Raw genomic sequence first — 13,128 nt, forward strand, 5'->3', positions numbered from 1 at the left:
AAAAACGGAACTTTCTTAACTTTCTTACAGACTCAAATAAAAGGTTTAATAATTCCAGAGAACACTTTTCGGTTCCGGTGAATGTGAAGGTGGAATGGGTTAAAAATCTCAAACCGTCATTTAAAGCGAGTCCAGTATTGAGAAAAAATCAAAATTTCGAAAATGGCAGTTCGCTTTCACATCTCATCCAAGTCAGTTGTTAAAACAAAACCGCTTACGTTCGGGATGAAAGGACCCAAGTACAGTATTGTGTAGTGAACAATAGAACGATCTCGAAATGAGTGAACAAAACGAACAAAAACTACTGCCACTACGAAAGAATACAATTATTGTTGACTTCAGGCAATGCAAAATTCGACCTTCGATACGAGAACTTGAAGGTTTCCTTGAAAAGCAAATGCATCTTGACATTAAACGTGTGCATTTACTTCAATGCAATAAGACAAATAATGTTGTTTACATCCAGTTCTATAAAGAGTTGGATGCAATTCAATTCGCAAAAGACAATAACAATGTGCACTATGTGGAGCATGAAAATATCAAGTACAACATTCCAGTATATATGGAAGATAGTGCTATAGAAGTGCGTGTTCATGATCTTCACCCAAGCGTCACCGATTGTTATATTCGCAAAACTATGTCCCAATACGGAGAGATTCTCTCTATCGAAAAAGAAAAGTGGAAGAACTTTTTTCCCGGTATTCTAAATGGCATACGTTTTTTATGCATGCGCTTGAGGAGGCCTATACCTTCTTATGTGACTTTCGGTCAGGATACAAGAATCCCGTGCAAATCACTTGACAAGGAGACAACTACACCAAAGGACAACGGTGCTTTCTTCACACCAACCCCAAGCAATCCCAATACCCCTGTGACAGCCACCAACAACAATGAAGCATCCCCTTCGACGAAACCATCCCACGTATCCCCTATAGAACAAATTACACCAGCTGCAGTTAACAACCTACCCTCCAAACCGAAGCGCAGACTACCGCTATACCAATTCGAGCGCACCATTTAAACGCTGCGCCTACTGTGTGTTTGATGCATGCTGACAATGCTGCGCTCCTGTTACTTCTATAAATCAAATTCATGCTATAAATAGCGTTTTATTCGGTTTAACCTAAATAGTGAAGTGTATCAACCAGCTGAAATTAAAGCAGCCTTTCGTTGCTATAATCACTGTTTGGAATATAATTGAATTCGAAAATATCGCAGTTATTATTTCTCAGTTCAGTTGCGAATTTATTCAGTGGAGATTATTTTATTGATGATAATATAATTATTCAATCTAGCATGAATCACTTCGGTGTCGAAGCGTAAAAGAAATTCTACATCGAAATATCATCGGAGACTCTTTTCCCTTTCGATTATCTCTTTAGCGATATTTATGTGGGTGAAAATTCGTCATAAAGTTACGCTGACACAAAAAATCACTTGTAATCTTCGTGGTTCAGAGTTTTGTGGATGCTTTGTTTCATGAATGAAAATATCGGAAGGGATTTTTCAGTCACTGAGTTTTTTTTAGAAAATGTCTTGAACTGATTTTTTTACGAGTGATAATGAAATGAACTTTTTCTAATCTTGATTTTCCCAACACTGAAAGCAACTATGTGAAAAATTCTTCTAAATTTGACTGAAAACTGTGAACGTATTGAAAAGGTTTTGCTAGTTTATGCCATAGAATCTTTCTTGTTCCAAATCAAGATCCAAAGAAATATTTTTGAAGAATTGCTTCATTATATTTATAAAGTGTTATAAAAGAGGTATAATTATACCACTAGCCGCATAAAAACAGATTTTTCTTTTATTTTGTTCCGTAAGTGAAACTTTGAAGGAATATAATAAACAAAAAAAATGAAATGATCTTGCGTACTCTTTGGCATACACTTGATTCAGATTGACGTACATCAGAGCGTTCCAACAAACTGATGCTTTCTGTTAAAAATTTCTTCTAACGCAGTTTTATTGTAAATTGTCTTCCAAAATATTACTCGAGGCAGTGAATATGTAAGATATTAATGAGTATTATCATTTTCCACTAACAAATATAAATTCAAGCTTCAAATAAACTAACTGTTTTCGATGTACTGGTAGATTCGAAGGAAGCATAAACTGTCCTCAAACAATATTTTCAATAAATTTACTCATCGATCGAAATTCTTGTTAGATTGCATTTTGCATTTACACGGATCAAATCTAATTAACTATTTCAAACGCTGCCGTATGCAAACTTTTTCCCAAACTCCAATCAGTGTCAGTTCGCTAACTCTCCGTAAACAATTTCCAATTGCAGAATCGACCAGCAACATGATCGAAGGTCGGTACGGTCACGGCAATTCCAAGCTAATCTACGCCGTATTCACAACGTCGACCAATGCGATTGCGGGTTCGGCGATATGCGCATTCTCGCTACAGGTAAGTGCCAGCCGCCTTTCCCAGATGTGTTTAATTTCATATTTCGACGCTATTTCGTTCGGCTTTCTCATCACCGGTAGCTCCACAGCTACCAGCAATTGTCGTTGTTTGTTGTTGGAATGAATGATTCAATCTCCATGATATTTGAGGTTTCAGAAAAGTTCGTATATTCAAGAATAAGCTTTTCATTCACAATGTATTTTATTTTAGACTGAAAATTACCTCAAGTTTCTTTGTTTGCTCGTTTAAGTACATATCTAGGCAGAAAATTTAAATTTTGCCAAATGGATTTATTAAACCGATTCAATTTACATAACAAAAATTTCATCTCGGATATGGGTTTAAAATTGCTGACGAATGAAATAGCAGACTTTTTAATTTAATTAACTACTACCTGAAATGTCATTTCTTATAACTTTTTTTTTTGTTCGCTTTGGTAAAAAATTACTTGCAGGATATCGCCGACACGTTCGAGGGAAATTTCAAGGAGCAAAGTGGAATCAACTCTAATTGGCTACATGTTAACCCATCGAAGGTAAGTGTTTCTTCTCGGTACGGCTAACTTATTTTTATATTTTATATGCTGCCTTCCGCTTGCCTTTGAACTGCTCCCTTTCGCTGTGTATGTGTGTTTTTATGCGCTCATCGAGCCTCGTCGATTTGTGCTTCACAGGGGAGCATTTATGGTTCGCAAACCGAAGGGTACACTTTTGATGTAAATGATCAAAGGCATCCGGATCGAGTCGCGGTTGATTTCTATGTTGCACTATCTCTGCCAGTGCCAGACACAGTTTCGTAACGTTTTGCCATGGAGAAAAAAATGCTGCATTGGCCATCAGCACATACTATGTAAAAATAATTTTTCTAATACGTTCCGGTAGACGGGTTCAAGACTAGATTTGATAGATGATTAAACTAATGAACAGTTTTTACCTTTTTTTATATATATAAAAAATAGGTATAGAATTCGCTCGAACTTTCGAATATTTTTCCGAGGCCCGGAGGGCCGAATGTCATATACCAATCGATTCAGCTCGACGAACTGAGCAAATGTCTGTGTGTGTGTGTGTGTATGTGTGTGTGTCTGTATGTGTGTTGTCAACTAAGAGGTCGAGATCTCAGAGATGGCTGGACCGATTTTGATCAAACTAGTCGCAAATGAAAGGTCTCCCCGTCACCCAGAACGCTATTGAATGGTTTTGAGATCGGATGTTTACTTTTTGAGTTATACGAAGTTATATGTCAAAATTTTCAATTTTTTGACAGTATCTGTCACAATTGACCTTGAAAACAGAATATGTTTTAAGACTTAGATTCCGCACGGTAATAGCTATCCAACAAGCCATAGATTGTTAAAATCCGTCCATTTTTAACGGAGATATCGAAATTTTTGTGTAAACGACTTTTCCCCATATTCCAGCAGTAGAAGTTCTAAGCGCTGTATGGCAAAGAAAAGCTTGGGAGCAACGTAAAACACGATTTTTTACACTGTTACATACAATTGTTTCTAAGTACTAAAAAGACTGTGTACAGCATCCTTTTTCATGACATTTTGCCTCGGACCGATTTTAGCACGGTTCGTTTTTGGCAACATAATCGTTCGAATATGACATATTGGAAAAATGGCAGTACCGAATTCAGAACGATTTCATAATTATATTGATTTAAACTGCTTACAGCAATAAATGCTGGAAGAACATAACACCCATATACCATTCGAATCAGTTCGTCGAGATTAGCAAATGCGTATGTGACAAATAATTTCTCTCAATTTTTTACCTTTTTTCGAAGATGACTTAACCGTTTTCTACAAACTCAGATTCATATGAAAATTCGAATGCTTTCAAACAAGGTTCCTTAATTATGTTTGGTTCCGACCTCTTGTTCCGGAACTAAAGGATGATATGTGAAACGAAATTAAAATTGTGTAACTCATTTTCCTCGTAGATGGCTGAACCGATCTAAGATTCAAATGAAATCTAAGAATCATCTAAGATTTGCTGATTTGAATAGTCGACAACCAAATAAACTTATTTCAGTTTTAGTGGTATTCAGTTTTCGATTCGGAAGGAACAATTTAACTCGTACTACGATTCCTCAAAGATGTCTACACTGATTTTTAAACATTTTGAAACAAATGTAAACTACTGGTTTTCGAATTCCGGCTCCAGTATCGAATCGTTTCTCAAAGCTCAATCGTTTTCTCAAAAAAAGCCAAATCGAATTTCAGAAAAAAAATTCAAATTAAAATTAACTTATAGTCCCACACAAAATTAGTTAATTTTATCCAATGCTGAATTCCGATTCTGGAATTACAGGGAATGAATTTTTAAAATTCAAACCGATATAGAAGATGATAATCCCGAAAAGCTTGAAAGTAGGACTCAAAACTATTGCAATTTATTCGTCATATGGCCATACGAATCGGTTTGGGTTATGTTGGCTCCTGAATACCGGCTCTGGAAGTACCTTAAATTGCCGTAAATTCTAAAGTGGAACTTACTTCGACATATCATGGAATGTTTAATCGATTGTCCCACTTTTAGATAGAGTAATGAGTGATTTAAATGTCAAATTGCAGCTTAAAACGACGGTCATTAAAATAATGTAATGAAAACCGAAGAATATTCATGAAAAAAACACATGCGGATTGATAAAAAAAAGGTATCATCTCACTGCTAGGTGGATTAATCACGTTTTTTAGTTCGTTTTTGCAGTCCACTGTTCTACATTCTAGCGTAATGTGAACCAGACCACTAAAGAGTCATTTGATGCAATATATGCTAGTGAAGTTTTCAGTAATTCGAAACATAAAACCAAAACGCTTCGAGATCTTGAAATTGTTAACGAAGGGTTCTCGCTCCAGAACTATTCGCGTGAGATTATAACCATACAATAATATTAAACGTTTGCGAGTAAACGACATAAACGTGATCGGTTTGATGCATTCAGGAGTATCCTGTTGCACCGCTTTGCGAACACCTCCCATTGTGTTTTAGAGAAAAGGGTGTCTTTTGGTTTTTCATTCAAATGATAGAGATTGAAGTCGTCGTCGTCCCGGGTTGGCGGTTCAATGCATAGGACGCTGGTCTTACAAACCAGTTGTCGTATGTTCAAGCCCCGACCTGGAAGGATCCTTAATGTCAGTAGAATCGTAGCACCCCAGCCATGCAATGGTTCTGTACACTAAGAATCGAGACTGCGAAGTCTGTTGAAACAGAGAGGCCAAATTCCACAAAAGGAATGTAATGCCAAGACTTTGCTTGACTTTGAAGTTGTCAGCAAATAACAGCTATAGACAGTTCGCATTCACATCTCATCCAAGTCAGTCGATAAAACAGAACCGTTTACGTTCGAGACGGAAGAAACCAAGTACAGTATTGTGTAGTGAACAATAGAACGATCTCCAAATGAGTGAACCAAAAGAACAAAAGCTGTCGTCGCTACGAAAGAATACAATTATTGTTGACTTCAGGCAACGCAAAATTTGACCTTCGATACGAGAACTTGAAGGTTCCCTTTAAAAGCAAATGCATCTTGACATTAAACGTGTGCATTTACTTCAATGCAATAAGACAAATAATGTTGTTTACAACCAGTTTTATAAAGAATTGGATGCAATTCAATTCGCAAAAGACAATAACAATGTGCACTATGTGGAGCACAAGAACGTTAAGTACAACATTCCAGTATATGTGGAAGATAGTGCTATAGAAGTGCGTGTGCGATCCTTATATTCGAAAAACTATGTCCCAATACGGAGTGATTCTCTCTATCGAAAAAGAAAAGTGGAAGAGCTTTTTCCCCGGTATTTTGAATGGTGTACGTTTCTTACGCATGTGCTTGAAGAGGAATCATCAGTATCCTCTATAGAACAAAGTACACCAGCTGAAGTTAACAACTTACCCAATGTCTGTGAAATAAGTAACGATTGTACCGAAAATAACAGTGATGTCGAACCAATAGCCGGAAGCATGAATAGCGAACCACTGCTCCCCCTTCATTCACTAGATAACAGCATAAGCGCCTCTCGTCCAAGGAAAAAATTACAACAAGGTCCAGCAAAAAAAAAAAATATGTTTGCCTATTTCACATAGAAAGGTTATGCAATCACTGTGAAAAACGACTTTTTAACCGAGGCCCAGAGGGCCGAATGTCATACACCATTCAACTCAGCTCGACCAACTGAGCAAATGTCTGTGTGTGTGTCGGACTTCTGGTTCGGGAGTAACGGGGTAAAATGTACAAAAAATGAAGAAAACGTGCACTCGATTTTCTCAGATACCGCTCAACCGATTTCCTTCCACTAAGATTTAAATTAAAGGTCTTGTAGTTCCATAGGTTGCTATTGAATTTCATCTGGATCCGACTTCCGGTTCGAGAGTTACGGGGTAAATTGTGTAAAATGAACTAAAAGGGGAAATCGAATTTCTCAAAGACCGCTCATACAATTTCCACAATCGTCGGTTCAAATGAAAGGTCTTACAACCCCAACCAAATTTCATCTGGGTTCGACTTCCGGTACCGGAATTACAGACTAATAGGTATAAAAAATCCATTTTCAGCGACGTGTTTTTGTATGCGACACGAACAATTCAATCAAATACATTCTAATACCCGTAAAATTCTTGAATTGGACAGATTGGGTTAGTTGATGACCAAATACATTGATTTTGGGTATACCGGATCTTCGTTCCTGATTCCGGAAGTATCGAAAAAAGTGATCGTGTATTCCAGTCAGGAAATCACGCCAATTTTTTAGAAACGGCTGAACCGGTTTTCATAATCTTAGACTCGAATGAAAGGTCCTAATATCCCATACAAAATGTTTGAATTTCGTTTGGAAAGGACTTCCGGTTTCGGAGTTTTGGGGGTAAAATATGCAAAAAATGAAAATAGGTGTACTATTTTTTCTCAAAGATGGTGTGACCGATTTTAGCAAACGAAGATTAAAGGTCTTATGATTATATACAAAACTTCTGAATTTTATTAAGTGTACAACTTTGCTTCCGCCGTTTTTTTTTCCAAAATTTAAAGCTTTATTGCGAAAAAGTGCTCACAGATGTATTGTCCGTCGCCAGCGACAACTCTCTCCCATCTTTCCGGCAATTTTCGGATCCCGGCTTGAAAAAAGGAGTCCTTTTTTTGACGCTATCCATGAAGCAATCCATTTTTCCAACTCTTCGAAGGATTGGAAATGTTGATCTGACAGGCCGTGTGCCATCGAACGAAATATGTGGAAGTCAGAAGGGGCGACATCTGGGCAATACGGCGGGTGGGGCAAGACTTCCCATTTCAGCGTTTCCAGGTACTTTTTGACCACTTTTGCGACGTGAGTCCGAGCATTGTCGTGTTGGAAGATGACTTTGCCTTGTCGCTCTTGATACTGTGGCCACTTTTCTTTTAGCGCGCGACTAAGGCGCATCAGTTGCTTTCGGTAGCGATCTCCTGTGATGGTTTCACCCGGTTTCAAGATTTTGTAGTAAATCACACCGAGCTGATCTCACCAAATTGAAGTTTTTTTCTCTTCCACCACCATGTTTGTCTTCGACATCGAAATCACCATTTTAAAAACGTTGAAACCACTCCCGATACGATCTTTTACTCAGAGCAGTATCACCGTAAGTTTTTGAAAGCATTCGATGCGCTTCAGTTGCATTTTTTTTTTCGAATTGTAACAGAAAAGTAAAACTTCCCGCAAATGGAGAGAATTGTGCACATAAACAGACATTTTCTAGCGTGAATAATACGAAAACAAGAACAACTGTCACTGAAACGGCGATGACAATTCGTTAGGCACTGTACACACTCACTTTAAAGGCATTATCATCTATGTATTTTAACCAGCCTCAGCCGGTACAGCCACCTATCGGAAAACGGCGAAAGCAAAGTTGTACACCTGATATCAGGATCCGACTTCCGGTTTCGGAATTATAGGGTAAAGTGTGTTAAAATGTTTATACTATCTTTAAATGGGTAAAAAAAATTCTAAATTGTCCTCAAAACTACTCCATTTGATAGTAATTACCTGTAGACAGTCAAAAAAACTGATTCAAATTATCGTGGTTTCCGGTTTTCGATTCCGGAATCATCGGAAATAGGGGTCATATTTTCCCAAATGGATCTCACTCACTTTTCTCAGCGATGGTTTGACCGATTTTCACAACCTTGGATTCAAATGAAAGTTTCTGTGGTTCTATACAGAAATCCTGAATTTTATTCGGATCCGACTTCTGGTTCCGGAGTTATAGGGTGAAATGTGTTTAAAATTTCATACCATCACCTAAAGGGGAGAAACAAAATACGTATAAAAATCTAAACCAACATCAAAACTGCTCCAATCGGTAATCATTATCAGTAGACGGACAAACAAAGCGATTTCGGATGTTCGTACTAGAATCGAAGAAAATTATTTTGAAGAATACCACAGTATTATATATGATGGTATGATCGATATGAGAAAGGCATCATTACACCAATAGTTGGATTAAAACAGGTGTTTTATTGTGAAACGGCCGCGTTAAGCTTAAGTGCTAAAGAGCCGAATAAAAAAAAAACTTTATAAAAAGAACAGCTATAGACATTTTACTGAAAAGCATAGATCGTTGAACTGCCTTGTGGAACTCCAAAACAGTTACGATTTCAATGGACAATTCAAGACCAGTTAGAAATATTTGTAGCCAATTTACTTAAGCTAAATGAACCACTAAATCTCTATATAACTGCTAAAAACTCGGCATATATGGCATTTACTTACTGGCTGGACCTTACTTACGAACCTCTAATGAAACAGTTGGGAATAGACTATTCCACCCTGCTTCGTGTAGTAAACCCGTTAATGGAATATCTGACGACCCTACGAATAACTGTCAATGGAACGAAGAAAAGCGAGGGAGTTCTTCAAGTACAATCCGAAATTTTGATTCAGATCCAAGGTCAATTCTGCTGTTTATTTCATTCAATAGACCATGAAGGCGCCCAATCCAACCGATAACTACCCATAAACAGAATACAGTGACCAAAATCCCGAAACCATAAGTGGTTGGTGAAGCCGAAATATATCGTAAACGACGATGAGACGGACTCCCGGGTTGGAATTTTTATCAACAAGTTTTACTTGGAAGTATCGAAGAAGTTCCGGAAGATGAAGGTCGAATAATTTGCCAAGAAGTACTTGATATGGCAGGCGATCTGTGGGTGCGGTATATTCAGCAAGCCATACATAACGATCAACGATCAAATATGTGTAGGAATGCCTCCAGAAGCGCCTTTTGCCATTTGTAATGTGTCATTTTTTTGGGTACACTTTAGTAATAATAATAATAACTATAATTCTTTCCAATAACCTGGGAATGTGCCTGTGAGTATAAAGTGATATTGAAAAGTATTTCTATCGAAAGCAGTAAGCTTATCGGACTTTTCTTCCAAGCAACCGATAGAATCGAGTCCAGCATTCCATAATAAATTGTATCTAGAATATGCAATGCTCTGAGCCCAGTAGCTGTAAATGATGAATGAGGTATAACGGGCGAACGGCGAGGAACGTTGTTTGCTGCCTCCAAAATCTAATTACTGCATAGCTCACAACAATTGGAAACAACATTGTTTTGCTCATGAACATAGGTTAAAAAATCCAGTAAATCACGTGCCTAATGTAGGAAAGCATTATTTTTAGAAATCTTGATTTTTGGCTTTCATAAGGTTAAAACTTTCACACCCAAACAACAAAAAATTCTTACTGTGAATTTATGGGTTTTAAATATGATCAATTTGTTAGGAGCAGGAGGAATTTGCTATATGTTTTGAAATCGAGCTGCTTCGCTTCAAACGTAGTTAGAAACAGAACATCTCTTTCACAAAACCTTCAGTGTGCAGCTGTTTGAACAGATTTCATTAAAAAGGAGTTTACATATTTCGGAATGTACATACCGAAAACTTTCCCCATTAATCTTACTAATGAATCTGCGCTCCTGCCTACTACCATTTATTTAAAAAAAACTAATTCAGTACTGTTTCTTCTTTGTTCGTGTACTTCACAGGTTCCGGATCCGCGACCCGGCTCGTGCCACAACGACTCGCGAACGTTGCCAGATTTAACGCTCAACTTCAAAAAGACGCACTCACTGATGGATGAAAATGTGCCAACATTTTTCGGTTCACCAATTCTGACTCGCGTTAGCACAGTGTAGGTTCCATACTCCCGTCGACTTTCTGGCGCTAGACTGGTTATGTTATTTTAGCAGGATTAATTAAATCCAGCGACCAGTTATGAATTCTCCCTCATAAATTATGCAATTCGCACCTTGTCAAGCGTAAATGTACTAATTTTTCCGTCGCTTTCCTTCCACTCATTTTTCCATACAGCTATCGGTTCGCTGCAATCGCCGTCGATGCACAGATCAAAACTCCAGGTGGGAAAACCTACGATGTAATTTTCGTTGGTACAGGTATGTGTGACGCCCATCTTTGCCGGTTCTCGCCGCTCACACGATATTTCTACTTTATTCACCAGATCACGGAAAAATCATCAAAACGGTGAATGCAGAATCGGCGGATTCCAACAAAAAGGTATCTTCGGTTGTCATTGAAGAAATAGATGCTCTTCCAACTAGCGAACCGGTGCGAAGCTTAGAAATTGTGCGAACGATGCAGTACGGTAAGAAATTGTTTCATTTCTTTAATAGCTTCAGCAGGAATCTGACGAAGTGAATTCAACAGTATACTTTCTTTTTCATTTTTGAAATTCTAGCATTTAGTAGTTAGCGTGCTCGTGGTCAAATTATTGAAATCCATGACGCTTCAATTTCACAAAATACTATTAAAAAAGTTAAACCAAACGACAATCACAAATGGTTACACTCAAATGATACGAACTCGTTCTTTATCCTCACATACTTACCAGATGAACTTTATTGCTAAATCGAATCCGGACAATGGAATCCAAATCCAATGACCCGGAATTCGTTTTTTTCCCCGAAGCACAGCAAGCACGGGCTGTAACAATCCAATCAATCGCTGCTTTACGATTGCTCGGTAGACCGGTCCGACACTTTCCGGTCAGGTTAGCATCATTTCTGTGAGTGCCGATGCTTGTTATCCACACTTTGTTAAAAGAAGGAAATCGAAGCTATTCGTCCTTGAATGATTGCTGGCTTGAGAAATTCTTCTATTGCAAATTATGTGATGTCTATTTCCTGGAATCAGGCGTTCCATCATTTCTTCACTGAAAGAATATAAAACGTGTCTCGATGAAACTCCACTATCGTCACAGACTCTTTGGCTACCATCCATGTGCAGACTGAACAATAACATTGTGCACATGTATCTGGTGATCGAGAAAAGTAACTTTCCAACTTTTCCTTTTTAATTGACGAACAATGCCTGTAGCGCGTTAACTCGCCGGAAACCGTTTTTCGATTTGGTCTGTTGTTTCAACTTTTTAGGGGATTCAATTTCTTTGTTCTGGTTTTTCGATGAGACCAAAAGAAGTGAATCCATCATGAGGAGGAAACGACCACACTTTTATTGAATACAGCTCACTAAACGAACTCGGCAAGCATATCCGGAGCTGAATAAAATTTTTTACACTGTTTCCATTTACTAAACTCTGCTGCAGTGCTCACTAGTGTAGTACAACGACATAAGGAACATCCAGTAGTTGTGTAAGTGTTAGTGTACTGAACCAATCGTAGAAGGTAAGAAAAAATGTTCAACGGAAGTCCTCCGGTAGTCCAATACTTTTCACAGTTCGTCCGATGAATGACCCCATTTCTCAGTGGGTAATCAGAAGACTATGATTTTTTTGTTTCTATTATAGAGGTTTAACCTTAAGGTCATTCGCCTTTTCGGGCCAAAAATGCTTTCTGACCCCATGTGCGGGCTTGGGGATCGAACACAGGTGGGTTGCATGAAAGGCATCGACTAACCCATCACGCTCTACCAGGCGCGTACACAGGGGGGGTTTTAGGGGTTCAAAACCCCCCCCCCCCCCCCCCCCCCGAAACAAAAAATTATAACCCATGGGAAACATTGTGATATAAATTGTACATGTGTTGATTTATCACCATGTTCTAAAACCCCCCCCCCCGAAAATTTTCTCTGGCTACGCGCCTGCGCTCTACCCGTCCTCTGACTATGAAATTTGTTTGTGTGAACGCAATACTATTCCCATGTTTTTTACTAACGATATTTGAAACAAGTAATGCTTACTTTTCCGACGATGTTGGAAACCATTTCTATGAGGTAACGAAAAAGCTACATTCCATCGAGTCATGTTATTATCAGCTTTCAACTAGAATCAAACGGTATGGAAAATGTTCTTATTCTGTGGAAAACTGAGAAAACTTCACAAAACTAACATTTCTCCATTTATAAGTTGAATTAGCATTGTTGCGAAATAATTTGTATTTCATTTAGTACTTCCGAATCGTCAAAATACAACGAAATCGTTTATATGAAATGGAAAGCTTTTTCAAAAATGTATCTGAATGTAATCCTTGCAGCCAGAGAAAGAATTATTCGAAAAAAATTATATCAGCGCATTATTTTTTCAAATAATTGTGAAAGATCACAAAAGCATTCTATTTTTGATAACACTCGGAAAATTTTTCGAATTTTCCAGCCCTGTAGATAGATAAAAGTTTTTCAAAGGTCTGTATCAGTGTTGGTGCACGGAGAACCCTTCGATCATAAAATTGCGATATCGCAGTT

The 13,128-nt window shown here is 38.0% G+C and overlaps 1 protein-coding gene across 6 annotated transcripts in view; it reads left to right on the plus strand.

Annotated features, from left to right (window-relative positions):
• The window catches only part of LOC131426934 (semaphorin-1A), a 530,738-nt gene that overhangs the window by 472,417 nt on the left and 45,193 nt on the right, over positions 1 to 13,128 (plus strand). For all 6 annotated transcript variants that reach the window (XR_009229208.1, XR_009229211.1, XR_009229210.1 and 3 more), the window contains exons 9-13: positions 2,297 to 2,418; positions 2,873 to 2,953; positions 10,458 to 10,603; positions 10,783 to 10,865; positions 10,931 to 11,074. Coding sequence is in view for 1 of the 6 variants with exons in the window: in XM_058589724.1 (XP_058445707.1) it covers positions 2,297 to 2,418; positions 2,873 to 2,953; positions 10,458 to 10,603; positions 10,783 to 10,865; positions 10,931 to 11,074 (576 nt within the window). In the remaining 5 variants the exon portion in view is untranslated. The remainder of the gene's footprint in view (positions 1 to 2,296; positions 2,419 to 2,872; positions 2,954 to 10,457; positions 10,604 to 10,782; positions 10,866 to 10,930; positions 11,075 to 13,128) is intronic.

Source organism: Malaya genurostris, chromosome 2 (genome assembly GCF_030247185.1).
Source record: "Malaya genurostris strain Urasoe2022 chromosome 2, Malgen_1.1, whole genome shotgun sequence".
Lineage (NCBI taxonomy): Eukaryota > Metazoa > Arthropoda > Insecta > Diptera > Culicidae > Malaya > Malaya genurostris.